General features: G+C 38.3%; 1 protein-coding gene across 1 annotated transcript in view; it reads right to left on the reverse strand.

The window, feature by feature from the left end:
- The window catches only part of FNIP2 (folliculin interacting protein 2), a 35646-nt gene that overhangs the window by 17542 nt on the left and 332 nt on the right, over nt 1-17772 (reverse strand). The window contains exons 2-8 of the mRNA XM_054383240.1: nt 7549-7675; nt 4514-4648; nt 3368-3468; nt 3215-3286; nt 2152-2252; nt 1911-2000; nt 722-793 (exon numbers count right to left, since the gene is read on the reverse strand). Coding sequence (XP_054239215.1) covers nt 722-793; nt 1911-2000; nt 2152-2252; nt 3215-3286; nt 3368-3468; nt 4514-4648; nt 7549-7675 — 698 coding nt within the window. The remainder of the gene's footprint in view (nt 1-721; nt 794-1910; nt 2001-2151; nt 2253-3214; nt 3287-3367; nt 3469-4513; nt 4649-7548; nt 7676-17772) is intronic.

Genomic DNA, 17772 nt, shown 5'->3' on the forward strand with positions numbered 1-17772 from the left:
CAAGAAAGCAAGAAACCCCACATATACCAGATTACAAGTGCTGGTTAAATATTTTTCTTCATACTCTAACTGGGAATAAATTCCTACAAATGCTGTTATTGTTTGATGATCTTTTTCATATAACTCACTCGTAACAAGAGATACAATTATTTTAAATCAATCTTGCTGCCTGAGGACATTCTTCTTATGAAATCAGAGATCTTCCCTACTAGAATATACTAACACTATTTTCATTCTCATTAAAAGCATTGTATCCCCTAAGGGGTGTTGCCCTCTCATTACAATAGACAGATCTCTTGATCTCCTGACCTACTTTTCCTATTCAGTGCAAAAATATCTTCTTTTCCTTTGCTTTAGGTAAAAGCTTCAGCCAGCTATTCCTCCAAAATACAAATTGGTTTAAAAAAAAAAAAAAAAAAATCAGAAAATGAGTAAATGAGTATGTGATCTGGCATAGGTGATTCTGCTCTGGCAGGGGGGTTGGACTAGACAATCTTTCAAGGTTCCTTCCAGCCTCTAACATAATGCGATGGCTGTAAACCAAGAATATCATTACAAATATTCTTGCATTAAATCCTGGGACAAAAGCAAAAGCAAAGCTGCTTAGCAGATCCAAAAGATTTTGGATTTACAAGTCATAAGGTGCTTATACTTCAGGTAAATCACTGCACCAAAGAATTGTAGCATAATTACAAAAGTAGACAAATAAGACAGCAGATACCTGACCGAGCAATGCCACTGTCTCTGTCCTCATTTTGTCCTCTGCTAGGCATATCAACAGGTGTGCTGTGTGCTAAAAGAAACAGATCAATAGAAAATATTACATAACTCATCATACTATTTGCCAGCATTTAAAAACAAACATTGAAGCTTAAGGGTCATAAACCAGCAAAGTCACATACTGTACTGTTACTCCAAGTAAGCAGTGCGGTGTGAACAGAGATGGCAGCAAAAAGTATTCCTATGATGAGTTTCACATAACTAGAGAAAGTTCAGTATTTGGCCCCACCTAAAAACATCTCAAAGAAGCTAAAGAAGTGTGAACACAGTCTGCATTATCAGAAATCACATATACTTTGAAAATGAGGGCTGATGGTACCTCCACCTGTCAATCTTGACATTTTTATGTGTGTGCAAAATTGTGTGGTTTTACACAGATTAACATAAAAATAAATTAGTCAAATACAAGGTCCATTAAGCTTCCCACTCCCCAAGTAAAGATTTGCTATCCACAAAGCCTCACAGTAGCAAACATTCAGCCTAGGTTGTATTGAAGTGTTAGTAGAGCAGTCACTGAAATTGTAAAGCATGCAAGATTTGCAACAGCTATGAAGAAACTGCATTGGTATTTCAGCTCACATTTTGCAATTAACATAATTAATTAGGCTTAGGTGCTACCCACCTGCATGGGTCATCAGTATGCCTGTAAAAGGAGACTTTAGGTAGTTTGAAGTTTTGAAAATTAAAGAAACTGATATTTTTGAAGAAAAACCTTAGAGCCTCCCAGACATAGTTCAAGAATTAATTGTGAATGTCTGTGATCAAATTAAAAAGACAGCAAAAAGAGAAGAAAAAGCTGTACAACAGGCAAGATACCTGCATGGTAGCAAGAAACCAGCTATAAGCCAGGAAACATAAGGTCTCTAAGAAACATAAGGGCTCATGTATTATTAAAAACACTGCATAAAAATACTTTTAAACACAGAAAATAGAAAAAAAAGAACAAAAAGCAATTAATTTAGCTATTTTTTCAGAAGAATGATTTTCAAGTAAAAGCTGATACATCTGTTGTCACTATTTTGCCCTTTCTGTTTCTAGAGAGTAATTATGTATGTCCTGCAAGGATTCAGAAGGAGCTGGATTTGTGTGTGCATATGAATGGGTCACACTGGCTGGCATTCCACACAAACCTGCAAAGAAAGAAGCACTGCGGATGAGCCGGAGGGGACCTCCTTCAGACACACCCTGCAGCAGTTTGCTGCTACACAGCTGTAACACACCTAGGAAACAAAAGCAACGTAGAGAAAAATGCAATGCAAAAAAAGTGAAAGGGGAAAAAAAGGTGATGCACATGGGGGAAAAAAAAAAAAAATCAACAATGAACAGATGGCCTCATGTTGTCAGAAAGAGATAGAACCTGGAAATATTTACCTAAATTACTTCCACTGCGACAGGTTCCCAAACCATTCTGATTTGAGCTCAGCCTTCCCAGGCTGGGATCTTGGTTGATGTATTCAAAACTATCTTGTAAACTACGAAAGGAGAGAATGACAGTATTCTTTAAGAGCATGATCAACAGGCATTAATATTAGCTAGAGAATTTGGTTCATATTATGAAGATCAACTTCACAGTCGAACCCAAGAACCACTAGGTATTCTGAACTGTAAGGAAACATTTATTTGCTACATTGGCTCCCTCTTCCAGTTATTGAAAGTTTCTGTATGTCACATTTGGGATTCAGTTTATTCACATTTGCTCATTTTGGGGACAAGAGAACACATGACAAACAGCATATCTTCTGGCACTGCTAAAGGAAACAGAAAGCGAGGCATGGGGACACAAAGGTTTCCAATATACACCCATTCTTCACCCTTTTGGAAAGGATGAAGGCTTTGACTGTCCAAAGCACCTAATTTCTGAATTTTATTACATGCTCTTGACAAATTAAGAACCATTTCTGCTAGACATGTCCACATGTGCTAAGTCAAACTTCAAGTCAGTGAAAGGCTGAGGGACTTGGGACATTTTAGCCTAGAGAAGACAAGCCTGAGGGGGTACCTTACTAATGCTTACAAATACCTAAAGGGTTGCTGTCAGAAGAATGGGGCCAATCTTTTTTTCAGTGGTGCCCAGTGACAGGATGCAGTAACAGGCACAATCCTGAACGTAGGGAATTCCATCTAAACATGAGGAAGAACTTCTTTACTTTGAGGGTGACAGAGCACTAGAATAGGCTGCCCAGAGAGGTGATAGAGCCTTTGTCTCCAGAGTCATCCAAAACCTGCCTGGACCTCACCCTGTGCAACCTGTTCTAGGTGAATCTGCTTGGGCAGGGGAGTGGAAGTGTCCAGAGGTCCCTCTGAACACCTATCGTTCTGTGATACTGTGACAGTAGGACTACAAAAGAAGAAAGAAGGAAAGAGAACTGCACAGCACGGGGAAAAAAGAAAACGACAAACCACAACCATAAAAGTAATAAAATAGTGTTCTTACTTATTGTTGCTTCCACTGAAGCTTCCTACCCTGGCTGAGAAGACTTTGCTTATCATCAGCTGTGGGGGAGAGCTGAAAGGATAAACAATCATTTCAGTGAGTCATCAATGCCAACTGCCTCACAAAAGAGTGCATCACAAAAAGGACACTCACCGAATATAGTGAATTTTTAAGGTGGAGCCTTTGTAACTCATTGCCACTGAGCCAAACATCATTTCTCCCAGCATGTTGACATCAGAGGCTGGCCTGGTGTACTACATAAACAAGAAGATAGGAAGGGCAAAGTCAGTAACATACTACTTCAATTTAATACAATGCTATAGTGCTATATTTTCAAAAATTAAGTTCTGCTATTCCATGCAGACTGAGACCCTGTGTGGTTCTAACACACTGAGTGCAAGTACAAGCAAGCACAGCTGAAAGACGTGATCTGTTTTGCTCACTAGATGGGCATGGTTACCTTTGTTCCAGGGAAACCTCAAAAGGCAAGAAAGAAGAAAAAAGATCTAGCATTTCGAAAGAAATAGTTGTGTCCAGCAACATTCCCATACAACAGTGTTTGATGAAACCTGTAGATGTTCACTAGACTTAGATTCTGTGGTCTTGATCCCCAAGCATTAAACTGTCTTCCTTATTCAAATGAGTTAATTATCCTTTCCCTGCCCTTATAGAAAGCTTCTTGGAAACATTTTTGTCTGAAAAATAATTTGTGAAGATTGTGTTTTTAAATTTAGTCAGACCAATTTCTTCATTAGTTTCAAAGATGGGTCATCAATAGCAAATAGGAGAGAAGTTTAATTCTGAAGGAAATCACTTATATACATAATTTTTTTCCTACCTTAATCTATACATGCTTCAAATGAGATTTTACTAAGATTAAATGTTTATGTCTTTCTGGAGAAATTACCAGAGTACCTAAAATATAGTGCTATGTCATAGTAAGACAGACTAAGGGGACTATTTAATATACCATTTTAACAGTATCTTCAGAACTGACCTGAAGCATAGGTAAACATCTTTTAAAACATGAACAGAGAATAGTGCTTTTCATGACCTTCACAAATACTGTTATTAAATCTCTTTTGTAACTCTCTTTCAAGGACAAGACAGACCAAAATGTTAAGATGTATCCACATATTCTTTCTCTACAGCACTTTAAAGACAGGTAAGGCATCTTGAGGTTCAGATTAACTTGTAGTATACTAGAAGTATAATTCAATACATGTAAGTTAAGGCTTTTAGATATAGACTTCTTCAGTAAAATGGAAGAATACCAGGAAGAGAGGCAATGAACATTACCTGATACCTCGGTATCTGTTCTTTTATATTTTGCATACAACTTATTGAAGGACCCTGGGAAGAAATATTGCTGTTCCCATTGCTTGCTTGGCAGTTCTTCGCAGAAGTCTTGACAGAAACATCCTCCACCATTTTCTGTGTCAGAACGGAGCAATAAGATGAAAAGAACTAAACCAAACATAACTCCCATCTGTAAACATACCATGGCAGATTTTTTGTGAACTACAGGTAAGCAACAGGTAAATGAAAGGTATTTTTACTTGATTCAAAACATACGTGTCAGTTATAAAAGTTTTTAAAAAAGTATTTCACATTGTCAGACAAGTTTTCGTGGCATCACACAGTCACAGTAACGAGTCAAATTTCTCCTGGAAGTTCATTCCCATTTCTTATGAATTACTCTGTATAACATTTGCCAAAGTTTATGCAAAAAAAAAAATCTCAGGTTATGGATCACTTATAAACCATTTGCTGTAATAATTTGCACAATTAATGACTTAAATTGCATGTAAATTTTGCTCCCCAAATGAATAAAATATTTCTTAAACAGAAGAATGGCCAGCAAAACCAAGGAGTGAATAACGTATTATTTATTAAGTTATAAAATCTATTTGTTAAACCTGTAAAGGAATTGTGTAGGCAAGCAAATAAATACTTAAATTCAGATAACTGTTTAATTCAAAATTGACTTTCAAGTCGCTATATTTTGACAACCTTTTGGAACCAATCAGAAAGGTGTAAAGGAAGTCTCAAAAAGGTACCAATTACATTGCTGCTATTTGTACATGCTTCAAAAGCAACTTAATCTGTTGGGATTTGCTTAATACAGTTTTCTTGAATAAATATAATTGAGTTTCTTGTTTTCATTATTGGCTTTTTTTTTCTAATTCGTATATCTATTAGATGTCAGTTAAATAGGCCATGTTATTTCAAATACAATTTCAAGTTATGTGAGAAGTACTTGTATGAAGGGAGCAAAACTAACCTAGGAACAACAAAAACTGCTAAGAAACTCTGAGAAAGCTTATCTCACTCAAACTTTTTATATATTTAGAAATAGTCATTAAAGGATTTCGAATTTCTTAAGTCTGAATTTGCACCATCATGGTTTACCTCACCGGGCACATGCATTGGTAGAGATCAATTAGACTTATTTTACATGTCAACAATGTACATGTATTAGTTGACAAAGAGACAAGCAAGCAAGCAAAAAGAAATAGTAATAACCTAGACAGCAGTAAAAAGAAGCCACAGCCAAGTTTATGTCATATATGTTGGGCTCAGCAAGACACGAAATGAACTATAAGAGAAAATCAAACGGGAATAAAAGCAGAATCCAATATGCCGTAAGACTGATTTTTAAGATGAACCCTTTGAATGCTGTAGTGCAGTAACTGTAGTTAGTTTCAAAATGTTCAAATTTTGATGACAAGATGATGAAGTGGGCAAAAGGAAAGACACAAAAGAAAGAGGAAGAACAGCCAAGAAATGTGGAGAAGTTTTAAAAAAGGTTGAGTTTAAACGACAGTAATAGTACAGCTCCTTCACCAATTAAAAAAAAAAAAATTTAAATTAAAAAAGCTACTAGCATGTTAAAAACTAGTAAAATCCTGAACTTCTATGCTTTATCCTACATTTACACTCCTTTTCTGCAGTTCTTACTGGCATAGTATTTACATACTAGTGCTTATCTAATCCCAATGTGACTGTCATTAAGGATTTAGAAATGCACCAGTCCCAGTAGCCACATGTTTAATCAGCTATTGACAAAAAATGCCTAAGAAAAGAGGCCTGATATATGCCATCTGCAGAAATAATTGGAGATTAGATTAAAAATACAGAAAAGAAATGCAGTATGTTAATCACACACAGATGAAGGGAATACAGACCTGCTAGTTCCTTCAATTAAGTTTACCATGTACTTTAAACAGAAAGAATGTATTTGAATATTCAATGTGAATAAGCTTTACTGTATTTCAGGAACATGAATCAATGCACAGTATACACACAGAGCCTTCCTGGTGTTAAATAGGAGTGAGGTCAAAAGTAGGTTTGCCTTAACTTTAAACGAACCAAGTTTTAGGCTCATGTTTTTATAACATACTAAATGCTTAAGATCTCTTTTAACACTTTTTTTCTGTTTGCATGCCACTCAAAGTGCTTTGGCTGTTTTAAAAGGATGCCTAGATTAGCGTCTGGCTAGACAACTGATTATAGCGTCTATCACGTGTTACGTCCTTTTCTTGTTTTAGTGTTGCATAAAACTTCAGTCAGGATATTCTTCTACTTTCAGCTTAAAATATCCAAGCAAGTGGAATAATTGAAATGGAGTATTTAAATGAAACCAGAAATATATTTCTTCCTCAAATGCTGTGTGTTTTAAGCTAACTTTAAGATACCAAGTAGCGACCTTGATTTGGGGGGATGTCCAGGAAGCAAGATTAACAGACCAGTTGGACCCGTTTACCTTTTTAAGCAGATGATCAGCATCAGCTGATGATGCTCAGTCTTACTGATTTGGCATAATGGCATATTTGCAATGTGACTGAAATAGACATTGCTGGGTTGCAAGCATCTTCCTAAATAATTCCTAGAAGTCACAACTATTTGTATACAGCTGGAGATTCTACAATAAACTATGCTAGCCTGGCAGGCTGAAGCTGTTGGTTGTAGCAAAGGCTCTAAAACAAACAAAAAAGAGGTAACAAAAAAACCCAAAGCAAAACAAAACCAAACAACCAACCAGGAACCAGAAAATACTACTGTTTTACTTGTCTTAAAAATCACCTAAGTTTGCTCCTCAATGTGCGGGCCCAGAAGAATTTGCATCTTGACAGCATCTACTCTTGCTTCCTAGTATGTACGTATTCATAGGCTTTTGGGAATCTAACACACTCTTGATGCAGCTATCACAGAATCATGATCAAGTGAAGGATCACAATTAAGATTAAGAAGTTGACACTGCCATATTAAAATCCCTGCTTTTGAGAAGGGAAACAAAAGAGCAGGACAAGAGCAGAATTAGCATTTCGTACCTGAACCACAGCTTCATCAATTTTGCGGACTGCTTTGGAATCAAATAAGACCTGTCTGCCTCTCCTCTCGCAGTCCTGGTAAACTATCAGGCGGATTTCATTCAAGTCAAACTCTGAAGAGGACCAGCTGTAGGTTATAAACACAAGATGTTAAAAGAACATGCTTACTTTGCAAGCTTAAGTGAAGAAACAGGTATTTGGCAAATACAGCTTTTATTCAGCTCGAGAATCAGGCTGTAATCGCAGGACTTCAACCAAAAAGGAACTCAAAGGAGCATCTGAACCCAGCATCACTCATGTAACAGGCAGGCACAAGAAGAACAATTTTCATCCAAACTTTCTTTAAAATTTTCCAGGAAAGGAACAGAAGACTTTGTCTCAGCAATCTGCTCCAGAGCTCTTACATGTACTTCCTTCTCTGTATACAACCTGGATTATACCTGTTGCAAGGTAGGTGTACTATTTTGTGGCAATAAAGAACAACGGATTACCATCCTCTTAATACAAACCATTCACAAGATCAAGAGTTACACTCTCCCTCATCCTTCTCTCTAAACAGAAATCCAATTCCTTGTGATCTATTCCTGTCAATGCAAGCTATGATTTCTCCAAACTTGAATTATTGTAAACAAAAGACAAGGTTTATGCTGTTCCATTTTTTTTTCTTTTCTGCAATGTTTCAGGGTTTTCAAAGTTATCATAGAATACTGAGATCTGATCTCATTTTGTAGATGAAACCAAGACACCGAGGTTCAACGTGAAGCAAGAGAACTGTCTCAAGCCAGAATCTGTCCATTCCTCAGAGATACACCACTTGGCTCCTTTCAATACCACAAGAGGCCGAACAGCACAAGTGATTACAGGTACAATGGCAAGAGACTTCATTTCATTGTTTCCAAAGGGAGTCAGTCTGCATTGTCAGAGCACAGAGGTTTGCTTAGCCCCAGGTTCGCTACAGAATATGCTTTGAGTTACATAACTGACAAGTGGGAATTAATGGGAGAAAAAAAAAATTGCATAAAGTAGTGCTACACAGCACTGGTATTCAATCATATTGCCTCATCCCTGGCCAGGATGGATTGCACCTAGGGGGTAAGAGTAGTACTGTTATTAATAGTTGTTGGTTTAACAAATTGCAGAACAGACTTCAGTCAAGGCCACACTCATCTCCCACCAAAAGGATGTTTCATCAGGAATTTTTCAGACTCTGCCCTACAGAGAAGGAAGGTAGAGAATTGAGGGAAGAGCATAAAAACTCTACAGCTTTAAAAACCAAAAATTGATAAGTGAGGTAAACACTATCAACTCCTGCTAGAATCAGTAAGGTAACCATGGGCAACAGCTTTAGGAGCACTCCAGAGACTTACAAATTTAAAATCATTATAAGTAAAGCCAGCTTAATTTCTTCTTTGTGCTTCATTTTGCATTTCAGAGATCAACTTCCCTTTATATGTAACTAGAAAGAAAAATAAGCCTAAACATGCAGCTTTTTTGAAGCTGAAAACATTACAAAGCTGTGAGGTTTTGTTCTATTTTGTAATACCTTTGTGACAGAATAAGCCAGATAATCTATCTCCACCGTAAGGTACTCTGATACAAGTATGATCTATATACATAGTATACAAGGGTCCAGTACACAAAGCCAGTTCATGGAATGATGCTAAAGGCCATTTTGTCATCAACAGCGAGGAAACTTGATGTGTTTGTAACATGTTGCCTCCAAAATGCTAGAAGTGCCAGGCAGATTACTTTTTAAGTCTTCCCTTTCAAAGGGAGTCACAGTATTAAGTTAACCTGCATGAGATCAGACCTTATACCATTACTGACAGTTGCCCAAGCAAAATCTTACACACCTTGCATATATAGAGCTGCATCTATAAAACCTGTTTTAAAAGTCTGTTACTTGTTTATCAGCCCACTTCCTGTGCATCCAGTTAGACAAAAAGCAAGAGAAGTCAAGGCCAACAACAGATTTCATTCCAGTTTAATGCATGAATGTGATGCTCCTCAGTACCAGATAGTGATGCCTCTTTCAGTTACACAGCTACCCATTTAATTACTTTCTGCAACAGACAATACTTTCTTAAAAAAGACCACAGATCTTCCCTCCTTTTAACAACAAAGAAAAGATACATCTCTATGGCCTTAATTTAAATTGCACACAAAAGCAAAGCCTTAGTTACCTCTAGGACATGCACAGCAGGATCTGTAGTTCAGGCCACAGGAATACAGTTCTAAACTGAGAAAGATTCATTTTGGGTACAGATGGAGCAAATCCTGTCCTGCATCTGTCCCCTGATGCTAAAAGCATGTTCAATACTTGTGTTGCAAGAGTGAACAGGTGAACTCCCACGTTCTGCACTACAGCAAACGTCGTCTTGTTTGTGTGATGCCGACTTCTGTATAAAACAGATTTGTCCATCTTCACATGAATAAAACCCAAAATCTTAGATCATTACTTACCTCTATATCAGCTTCTAGCTTATTTAAAAGTTAACAGTGCTGAAAGGCATGTACTTCTTTGTTCTTCACATTTTTTTTGAAAAATTTAAGATTTTCTTGCTTAAAATATAAGCTTATGAAGAAATCCCACCATGCTTCTGCACTGTATAGCATAATACTACTTTCTAACTTCTAAAGTAATAGCTTAAGGCTTTGACTAAGAAAAATAACTTTCACTCTTCCATCAGTTGTTTCTAAAAAGCAAGACCAAAATATTTGAAACAGGCAATGGGAATATTGTAGCCTGTTTATTCCTTAAGCAAAAAATGCTCCTATGCTCACAACCTATATGAATACAGGTTCACCTTGCCAAATTGTTATGGATGTCCCTCCCCAGAAGTCTTCAAGGCTACACTGGATCAGGCCTTGAGCAACCTGGTCTAGTGGAAGGCACCCCTGCCCATAGCAGGGTGGGTGGAAGTAGGTGATCTTTAAAGTCCCTTCCAACCCAAACCATTCTATGATTCTACGATTATCTGCTAATTTACTAATCAGTTTCAACCACCAGGTTTGATGAAGGATATATATTTCCATCCTCCAAAAACAGTGGAGGCAACAACAGACATTTTCTCCTTCCACTCCAAGGCAACAATGTTAACTTCAAAGCTACAAGAAAACACTCACAACACGTATGTGGGAGATAGGTGTGTGAAAAGCCTGCACCCAAATTTGCGTATTATTAGATTGAATCTTCTACTTTTGACAATTCTGTAACAATAATGACTAGATAGCAAACCCTCAACATGCTTACAAAATGCCCCTTATTTTTCAGCTGCACCACATTACAAATTTCTGTTGGTCTACTCCATCTCAAATGAAAAAGAAAATTGGTATTTATTGATATCAGAAGAGGCCTTTTAGCTCCTTACCACCATTCCCAATACTCTCCTACTTCATGTCTCAAAAGTCAGTTGTTTTCCTTACACCGATCTGGTAAAATCCAAATTGGCACACTTGATAGCTTACATATGGTTGAGTGAGCTACGTGAGAGTTACGTATGTGTATTGAATATATACCTACCGCTGAAAGTGTTACCTTTGACAACAAAACTACATAATCCCCAGGATAAGATTGAAGCATGAACAAATGTGTTACAGTCACTACTTCTGGATAACAACTATTGATTCTTTCAGTCAGCTTTTAAAAAGCCTTAAAAATTAAGTTTTGCTAAATACTAACTGAAATGTCACTTGCCTTGTCCCTGTTTACATAAAAACATTTCTCATTCTGTTTCTGTAAGAAAGCGTACATGTTCAATTCCTTTTAAAGAACTACTTAACAAATAGAATAAAAGATCTGTGCTTAAGGAATACACGTTTGTTGAGGAATGGTTGGCAAAGAAAGGACATGAAGGCCTTTACTGAAGAAGATATACAGTGCCTTAGGACAAGATGGGTTTAGCTGAATCATTGTGACTTGCAAACTTGCAGGGCTGCGGTGTCCTTGGGCAGAGGAGGGAAAAGCGGGAAAGTAACAGGCCTGAGAAAAACAGGATGTTGTGATTAAGCCGAATGGAATGTTTAACCTACAAGAGGTGGGGTTGACACCTATCTGTAAGCCAATCAGTAGTTGACTAGTAGGCATAATTAACTGTAAGCATATATAAGCGTGAGCTTGGAAATCAATAAACGGATTCTGCCGATCATATTGGTCTGTGTGCAGCCCCGTCTTGCGACAAATGGCGCCCGAACAGGGACCCTCAGATTAATAAAGGAGGAGCAGACTGGCAATGCATCTGCTGCCACGGTCCAAGTCGTAAGGATTCCAGCCCGGTCCAGCAGCGCCGGAGGTGAAAGAACACCCAGAAGCGAGGAGAGTGTTCCGCACCTTAGAAGCCTTAAAGGAGGTTCTAGCTGAAGACGCTGCAAAGCCTGGGAGACTGCTTAGCGCGCAACGGTGTAACAGGTATGGATAGGCAGGCAGCGTACGATTTTTTTAAGTGCTTTTTGGAAAAGCGTCGGGTAACAGGCATAGATCTGAGTAAGGAACTTGCGGGATTGCTTACATACGCAACTGCTAAAGGATATTTTAAAGATCCAAATGAAGTGTTTGAAGCTGAGGAGTGGCGCAGAGTTGGAACTGAACTTTGGGAAAGAGTTATAGATGATGATAAAACAGCAAAGAAACTAGCAAAGCCATGGCGAGCTGTAAGGAATGCTTTAGAGCAACATCAGGCAGAGCAAAAAGCAGCAATGGCTGCAAGGTCGCGGCCCCGGCATGGCCTCGCCACCAGCCTCCGGCGGCTGAAGTCCAGCCAAGGGTAGGGCAGCACCGACCCACCGCCGCTGCCACGGGCAAGGGACCCAGGGGGCCCCCCGAGCCGAGAGAACTGCGCTGTAGCCCGCCCCCGAGGCGTGCGACCCTGCAGGAGGAGCCCCCAGCCTGCATCATAGGAATCCATCTCAGCCCGGACTTGTACTTTGACACCTATTAAGGTGAGCCACCAGGAACATAATGGGACAGAATCTAATAAAAGAAAAGGGAATTGAGCTGGGTGTGGGAGAGATAACTAAAACTGTGGATGACATACCAGCAGTCTCCGCACCCCCCGCCCCTAGCTGCCCAGCTGCTCTGTCAGTGCCAGAAGAAAAGGGTGCTGGAGAGTAGAAAATCCTCTTCCTAATGAGCAACTTAAGATCCTTATGAAGTGAAAAAGTCCCCGAGATTTTGTTATAGCAGCATCAGCAGTAGCATTCACAGCACTTGATTCTTTAAAGAAATGTCACAGTCTTTTCATCAAGAAATTAGTGAAAAAGCAACTTCGAAGCTGAAGGCAGTGCTCATGCAGTCAGAACTTTCACCTCAAAGCTTGAAAATCTGCACATTTTTGAAGATAACAGCATGCCAACAACGACAAAAAAAAAAAAAAGTGTCTTCTCTATTGCCGTTTGACCCCCCGCCTCCTCCCCCCCCCCGCTTCTTTCCCATCTGCCTTTGCCCACCTCCTTCCCTCCTCCCTCCTTATCTCACCCCCTTGTTTTGCAGCTGTTGCAGGTCTGCACAAACCTGTGTTCTAATTTTAAAGTAACAGTATTAAGTTTTCTTAAGAAAGGTATCTCACCATTTTATGCAAACTTGATATATATGTATTGGTTTTATCATTATTTCTGATTGTAAGGCATTTGGGAAATTCATTATTTTAGTGTTTGCAATTGTTGTGTTTTCACAATGAGCATACATATGACAAATTTGGTACTTTGGTAATAAGGTATATTAAGTGTTATAGAAAATGAAGTTTGCTTATAAGCTTTTAGTTATTGTGTTAAAGTATTTTTTCTAATCAAGCATAATACTGTGTAAGTGCTACTGGTTTTATGAGTTTATAGGTTAAAAGGTTTTTTTTTTTCCTTTTTCTGGTTCGAACCTTTTTTTTTTTTTGAGTCTGCCGGCAAATTTCAAAAAGAGCTCTATATATATGGTAAATAAGTTTTCATTTTGAAAAGCGCGCATTATCCTTTTTTTTGTTGTTGTTGTTTTCTTGCACATTACATTGATGGTTTAATTCTCACGTAATTTTTTAAGTTTTTAGGACCTTTTTTCATATTAACAGGACATAAGACTTTATTTTAGGAATGTTATAGAGTGTTGTTTTGGTTTTTGTGCTTATAAAGGTTTTAAGATAAGGTTATAAGACTATGAAAAGCGACACAAACAAACAAAAAAATTCTTTTCCTTTTTGATACAGAGGTTTACCCTAGGGAAAACTCGGGGCTAGGAAAGGGATTCATCTTTTCCCACTTACAGGTTTTTCCTGATGCCAGCATGGTTAGGCCCAGCACAAGACTCAAAGGATGGGACAAACAGCAGTGCCCGTGAAGCTGACAATCAGCTGACCACTGAGTCCGACCACAGTGACTGTTTAACTGAGATCAGAAGCATCGATCTGAAGCTGACTGCACGAATGTCCCCGGAGGAAACATTTCATTTGGGACTGAATGTTTCAATGTCTTAATGTTATGTAATTAGGGAATATGTTTATGTAGATTTATATGTTAACTCACCAGAATGTTATAGTTAAACAGTGGTTACCCAGGAATAGACAAATAGCCCATCCTATTTATCTGGTAAAATTAATTCATTCTTGCAATTGTGGGGTATCGCTCATGTTCCCTGTATTTTTCATTCCCCCACACAGTATACTTTTGCAAAAACTAAAGACATATGTATTACATTTTAAAATTTAAAAATTTTATAGCGTCCTAATGATTCCCAGGAAACCCCAATGACACATCATTTTAATTGTTTGACTACCACCAGTGCATTAATAACCTCGGGTGGAGGATATGCTTGTATCTAAACAGATTTTGGACCATATTGGGTCCCAGTGCTTTCATCATCCTCTGGATGCTGACCCCAACAGATGGCCTTGCAATCCATAGCATCATTAATAAATCAGTCTTGGGTTCAGAAACCTAAATATAGTGTTAATCCACTTCCTGAGGCTGTGACAGCTTTTACTGATGCAGGCAAACGATCTAGACGAGCAGCTATTACGTTGAAAGATCAAGGGACTTGGAAACATCAAATATTAGAAGCAGAGGCCAGTGATTCATTGCAGACATTAGAATTACTTGCTGTAGCTTGGGCTTTGATGAAATGGATACATCTACCCCTTAATGTAGTATCAGACTCATTGTATGTGGTAGGAGTTGTCAGCAGAATTGAGGATGCAGAAATAAGAGAAGTTAATAATATGAGGTTATATTAACTGTTTTTGCAAATACTTCAGGCAATCAAGCAAAGGACAGCAGAGTATTCGATATTGCATGTTAGAAGTCATCTCTGGGATGTAGGCCTAGGTGAAGGTAATGACAGAGTAGATCGTTTAGTTTCACTTGCAGTACCAGCATCAGCAATGCAGAAGGCTAAGGAAGCTCATGCAACGTTTCATCAAAATGCAAAAGGATTAGCCAAAGGCTTTAAAATATCATATGCTGATGCCAAGGCTATAGTCAAGGCCTGTCCGATTTGTAGTTTTCACAACAAAGGGCAAGGTCTTGGCCTAGGAGTTAATCCTCGAGGTCTGCAGGCTAATGAGATCTGGCAAATGGAAGGGTCCTGCAATGGTTATATTTGTAGGACGTGGGTATATGTGTGTTGATTCTGCTTCAGGACCTACATGGATACCAAGTCAGTGGATAAGACCTGCACCTGAGGAAGGAAGATCTGCGCGGCCACTGCCTGAAGACTACTAAAAGATGAAACTGAACTTAATGGTGTTTTGTTTAATAGTTTTTATTGTATTAGAGATAGGGTTTATAGGATCATGGGGAACTTTAGTCCCTCTCTTTTTAACAAAGACTAATGTGTGGGTTACGCTTGCTTAGCAAAATAACGCAACTAGTAGTGCACCTTCTAACTTTTTATTAGATGTTGATAGTGTTCGTCATGCTATGCTACAAAATAGAGCAGCAATAGATTTTTGCTTTTAGCGCAGGGACATGGCTATGAAGATTTTGATGGTATGTGTTGTGTGAATCTTTCTGATCAATCTGTATCTATCTATCGTAGTTTACAAAATTTAGAGGATGGATTTAAAAAAATCAAGAAGAATGATGGTCCTTGGGACTCATGGTTATCATCTTGGTTTGGATCTTGGTCAGGATGGTTGTTACCACTTTCTAAGGAAGGTTGTAGGTTGTTGTTAATAATTTTTATTGTATTAATATGTTTAAGAATTGTGTATCAATGTATGATGAAACTACTTGGTAAAATAACACGGAATTTTGTTGCCCTTAAAAACAACGGGGGAATTGTTGAGGAATGGTTGGCAAAGAAAGGACATGAAGGCCTTTACTGAAGAAGATATACAGTGCCTTAGGACAAGATGGGTTTAGCTGAATCATTGTGACTTGCAAACTTGCAGGGCTGCGGTGTCCTTGGGCAGAGGAGGGAAAAGCGGGAAAGTAACAGGCCTGAGAAAAACAGGATGTTGTGATTAAGCCGAATGGAATGTTTAACCTACAAGAGGTGGGGTTGACACCTATCTGTAAGCCAATCAGTAGTTGACTAGTAGGCATAATTAACTGTAAGCATATATAAGCGTGAGCTTGGAAATCAATAAACGGATTCTGTCGATCATATTGGTCTGTGTGCAGCCCCGTCTTGCGACACACGTTGCCAAGTGACTTATAAAAAAATGTTACAAATTAAATCCATAACATGATAGCACGGTTTTGGGTTTTCTTCCACCCATTCCAGTGCCACTGTACTGCAAAAGGACAAAATAGACTTCTGATAACATTATACCCTAGAAAGGAAAAGGAGTGAAGAGACTGACAGCTGAAATATTTCTCTTTGGCTGAAAAACAATGCATTATACCATACATATTCTTTAAAATTAGCTGAGTTTGAAGTGGTTATTTTTACCAATGTTTTCTTATTGACCACAAAAATAAACCCCTAGATATCCTTTCTCCCCTTTTGAATCAATGTGACCCTTCCTGTTACTCATCTCTGCTCTTGTAGCTCCTGGACCCTTCTGTAAACAAACTGAATTCTCAGCTGCAGCAGAAGTCTGTCCTAGCATATGAAAGCAGATCAGAAAGAAAACTGCAAAAAGGAAGACTGCAATGGAACCTCCACCTCTTGGTGGCAGCATGAGTTACATAAACTCACTACAACCATGGAGCTATACACCTTTAGGAAAGGGCACAAAAAAAAATGTTCCTTATACATTCCAAATAAGTATTGAGGCTCATTAGAATGATAACTGAGGTTTTTTTGTTCCCAAGTCAGTTTTCTGCCTGATTAGTGAGCTGACCTGACTCCCTAAGGGGAGCAGCTCCTGAAGGCTTGGATGGCCAAGGCCAGGTACAAGGAGAAAGACAAGAGCTTGATGCCAAAAAGCAAAAGAAGAGACAATGTGATTATTCCGTTCAGCATCAGCAGTCTGTTTGAACAGCTCAGCTTTATCTAGCCTCACCTTCAGAGCAGATCTTTCATGCATGTGGAAGATACCAGAATTAACATTCTCCTCAAGGAAAAAAAAATAATAAAAAATATTGCGCTATGTTGATACAACAGGAAAACCAGGTCTACTAAAGACACAAAAGCACTGGATTTTTTTTTTTTAAATAACAAATGCCACAAATTTGGAATATCCTGGCAAGTTTTCTTCCCAGATTCCATATTAAGCTTAAATTTGCTTTATTTTCTCTTAATTTGGCATATAAACTACTTTGCACTTGTTCAACATTTCTTCCATTACAAATGTGAGATGTGGAGGCAAGGAGATCTCTCTTACTTAGGAGAAAGCAGACACATTTGCTTCTGGGCAAAGTCATAAAAAGTTTGCCCTACTCTGCCCTGAATCAGTATTTTCAGTTAATACAGACCTCCAAATCCTGATCTTTGCAGTGAAAGCTTTTGGCTCACCTTTACAATAATCGGCATGCGTGCAGTAACTGAAGATTGAGCTATTAACTTATATTTAAAAACTGCTTCAGCTGACCTTAAAACATTTTTGAAAGTGACTAAACACTCACTACTTCAGTGCAACATCTATAGGCTAGAGAAATAAAAAAGCTGAGACATCTATATTTTTCTGCTTATTAGAATACCAATCCTGAATGTGCAATCTTAAACACTATTTAACCTTAGCTGAAAAGAAAGGCAATTATCCTTCACACCTCAGTTGGCACATACATAAATCTTACACATCACGGTCAAGAATGTAGATGCAGTTTCAAACAGGGAAGACTTGCTGGAGTATCAGTCAC

Source organism: Indicator indicator, chromosome 8 (assembly GCF_027791375.1).
Source record: "Indicator indicator isolate 239-I01 chromosome 8, UM_Iind_1.1, whole genome shotgun sequence".
Classification (NCBI taxonomy): Eukaryota; Metazoa; Chordata; class Aves; order Piciformes; family Indicatoridae; genus Indicator; species Indicator indicator.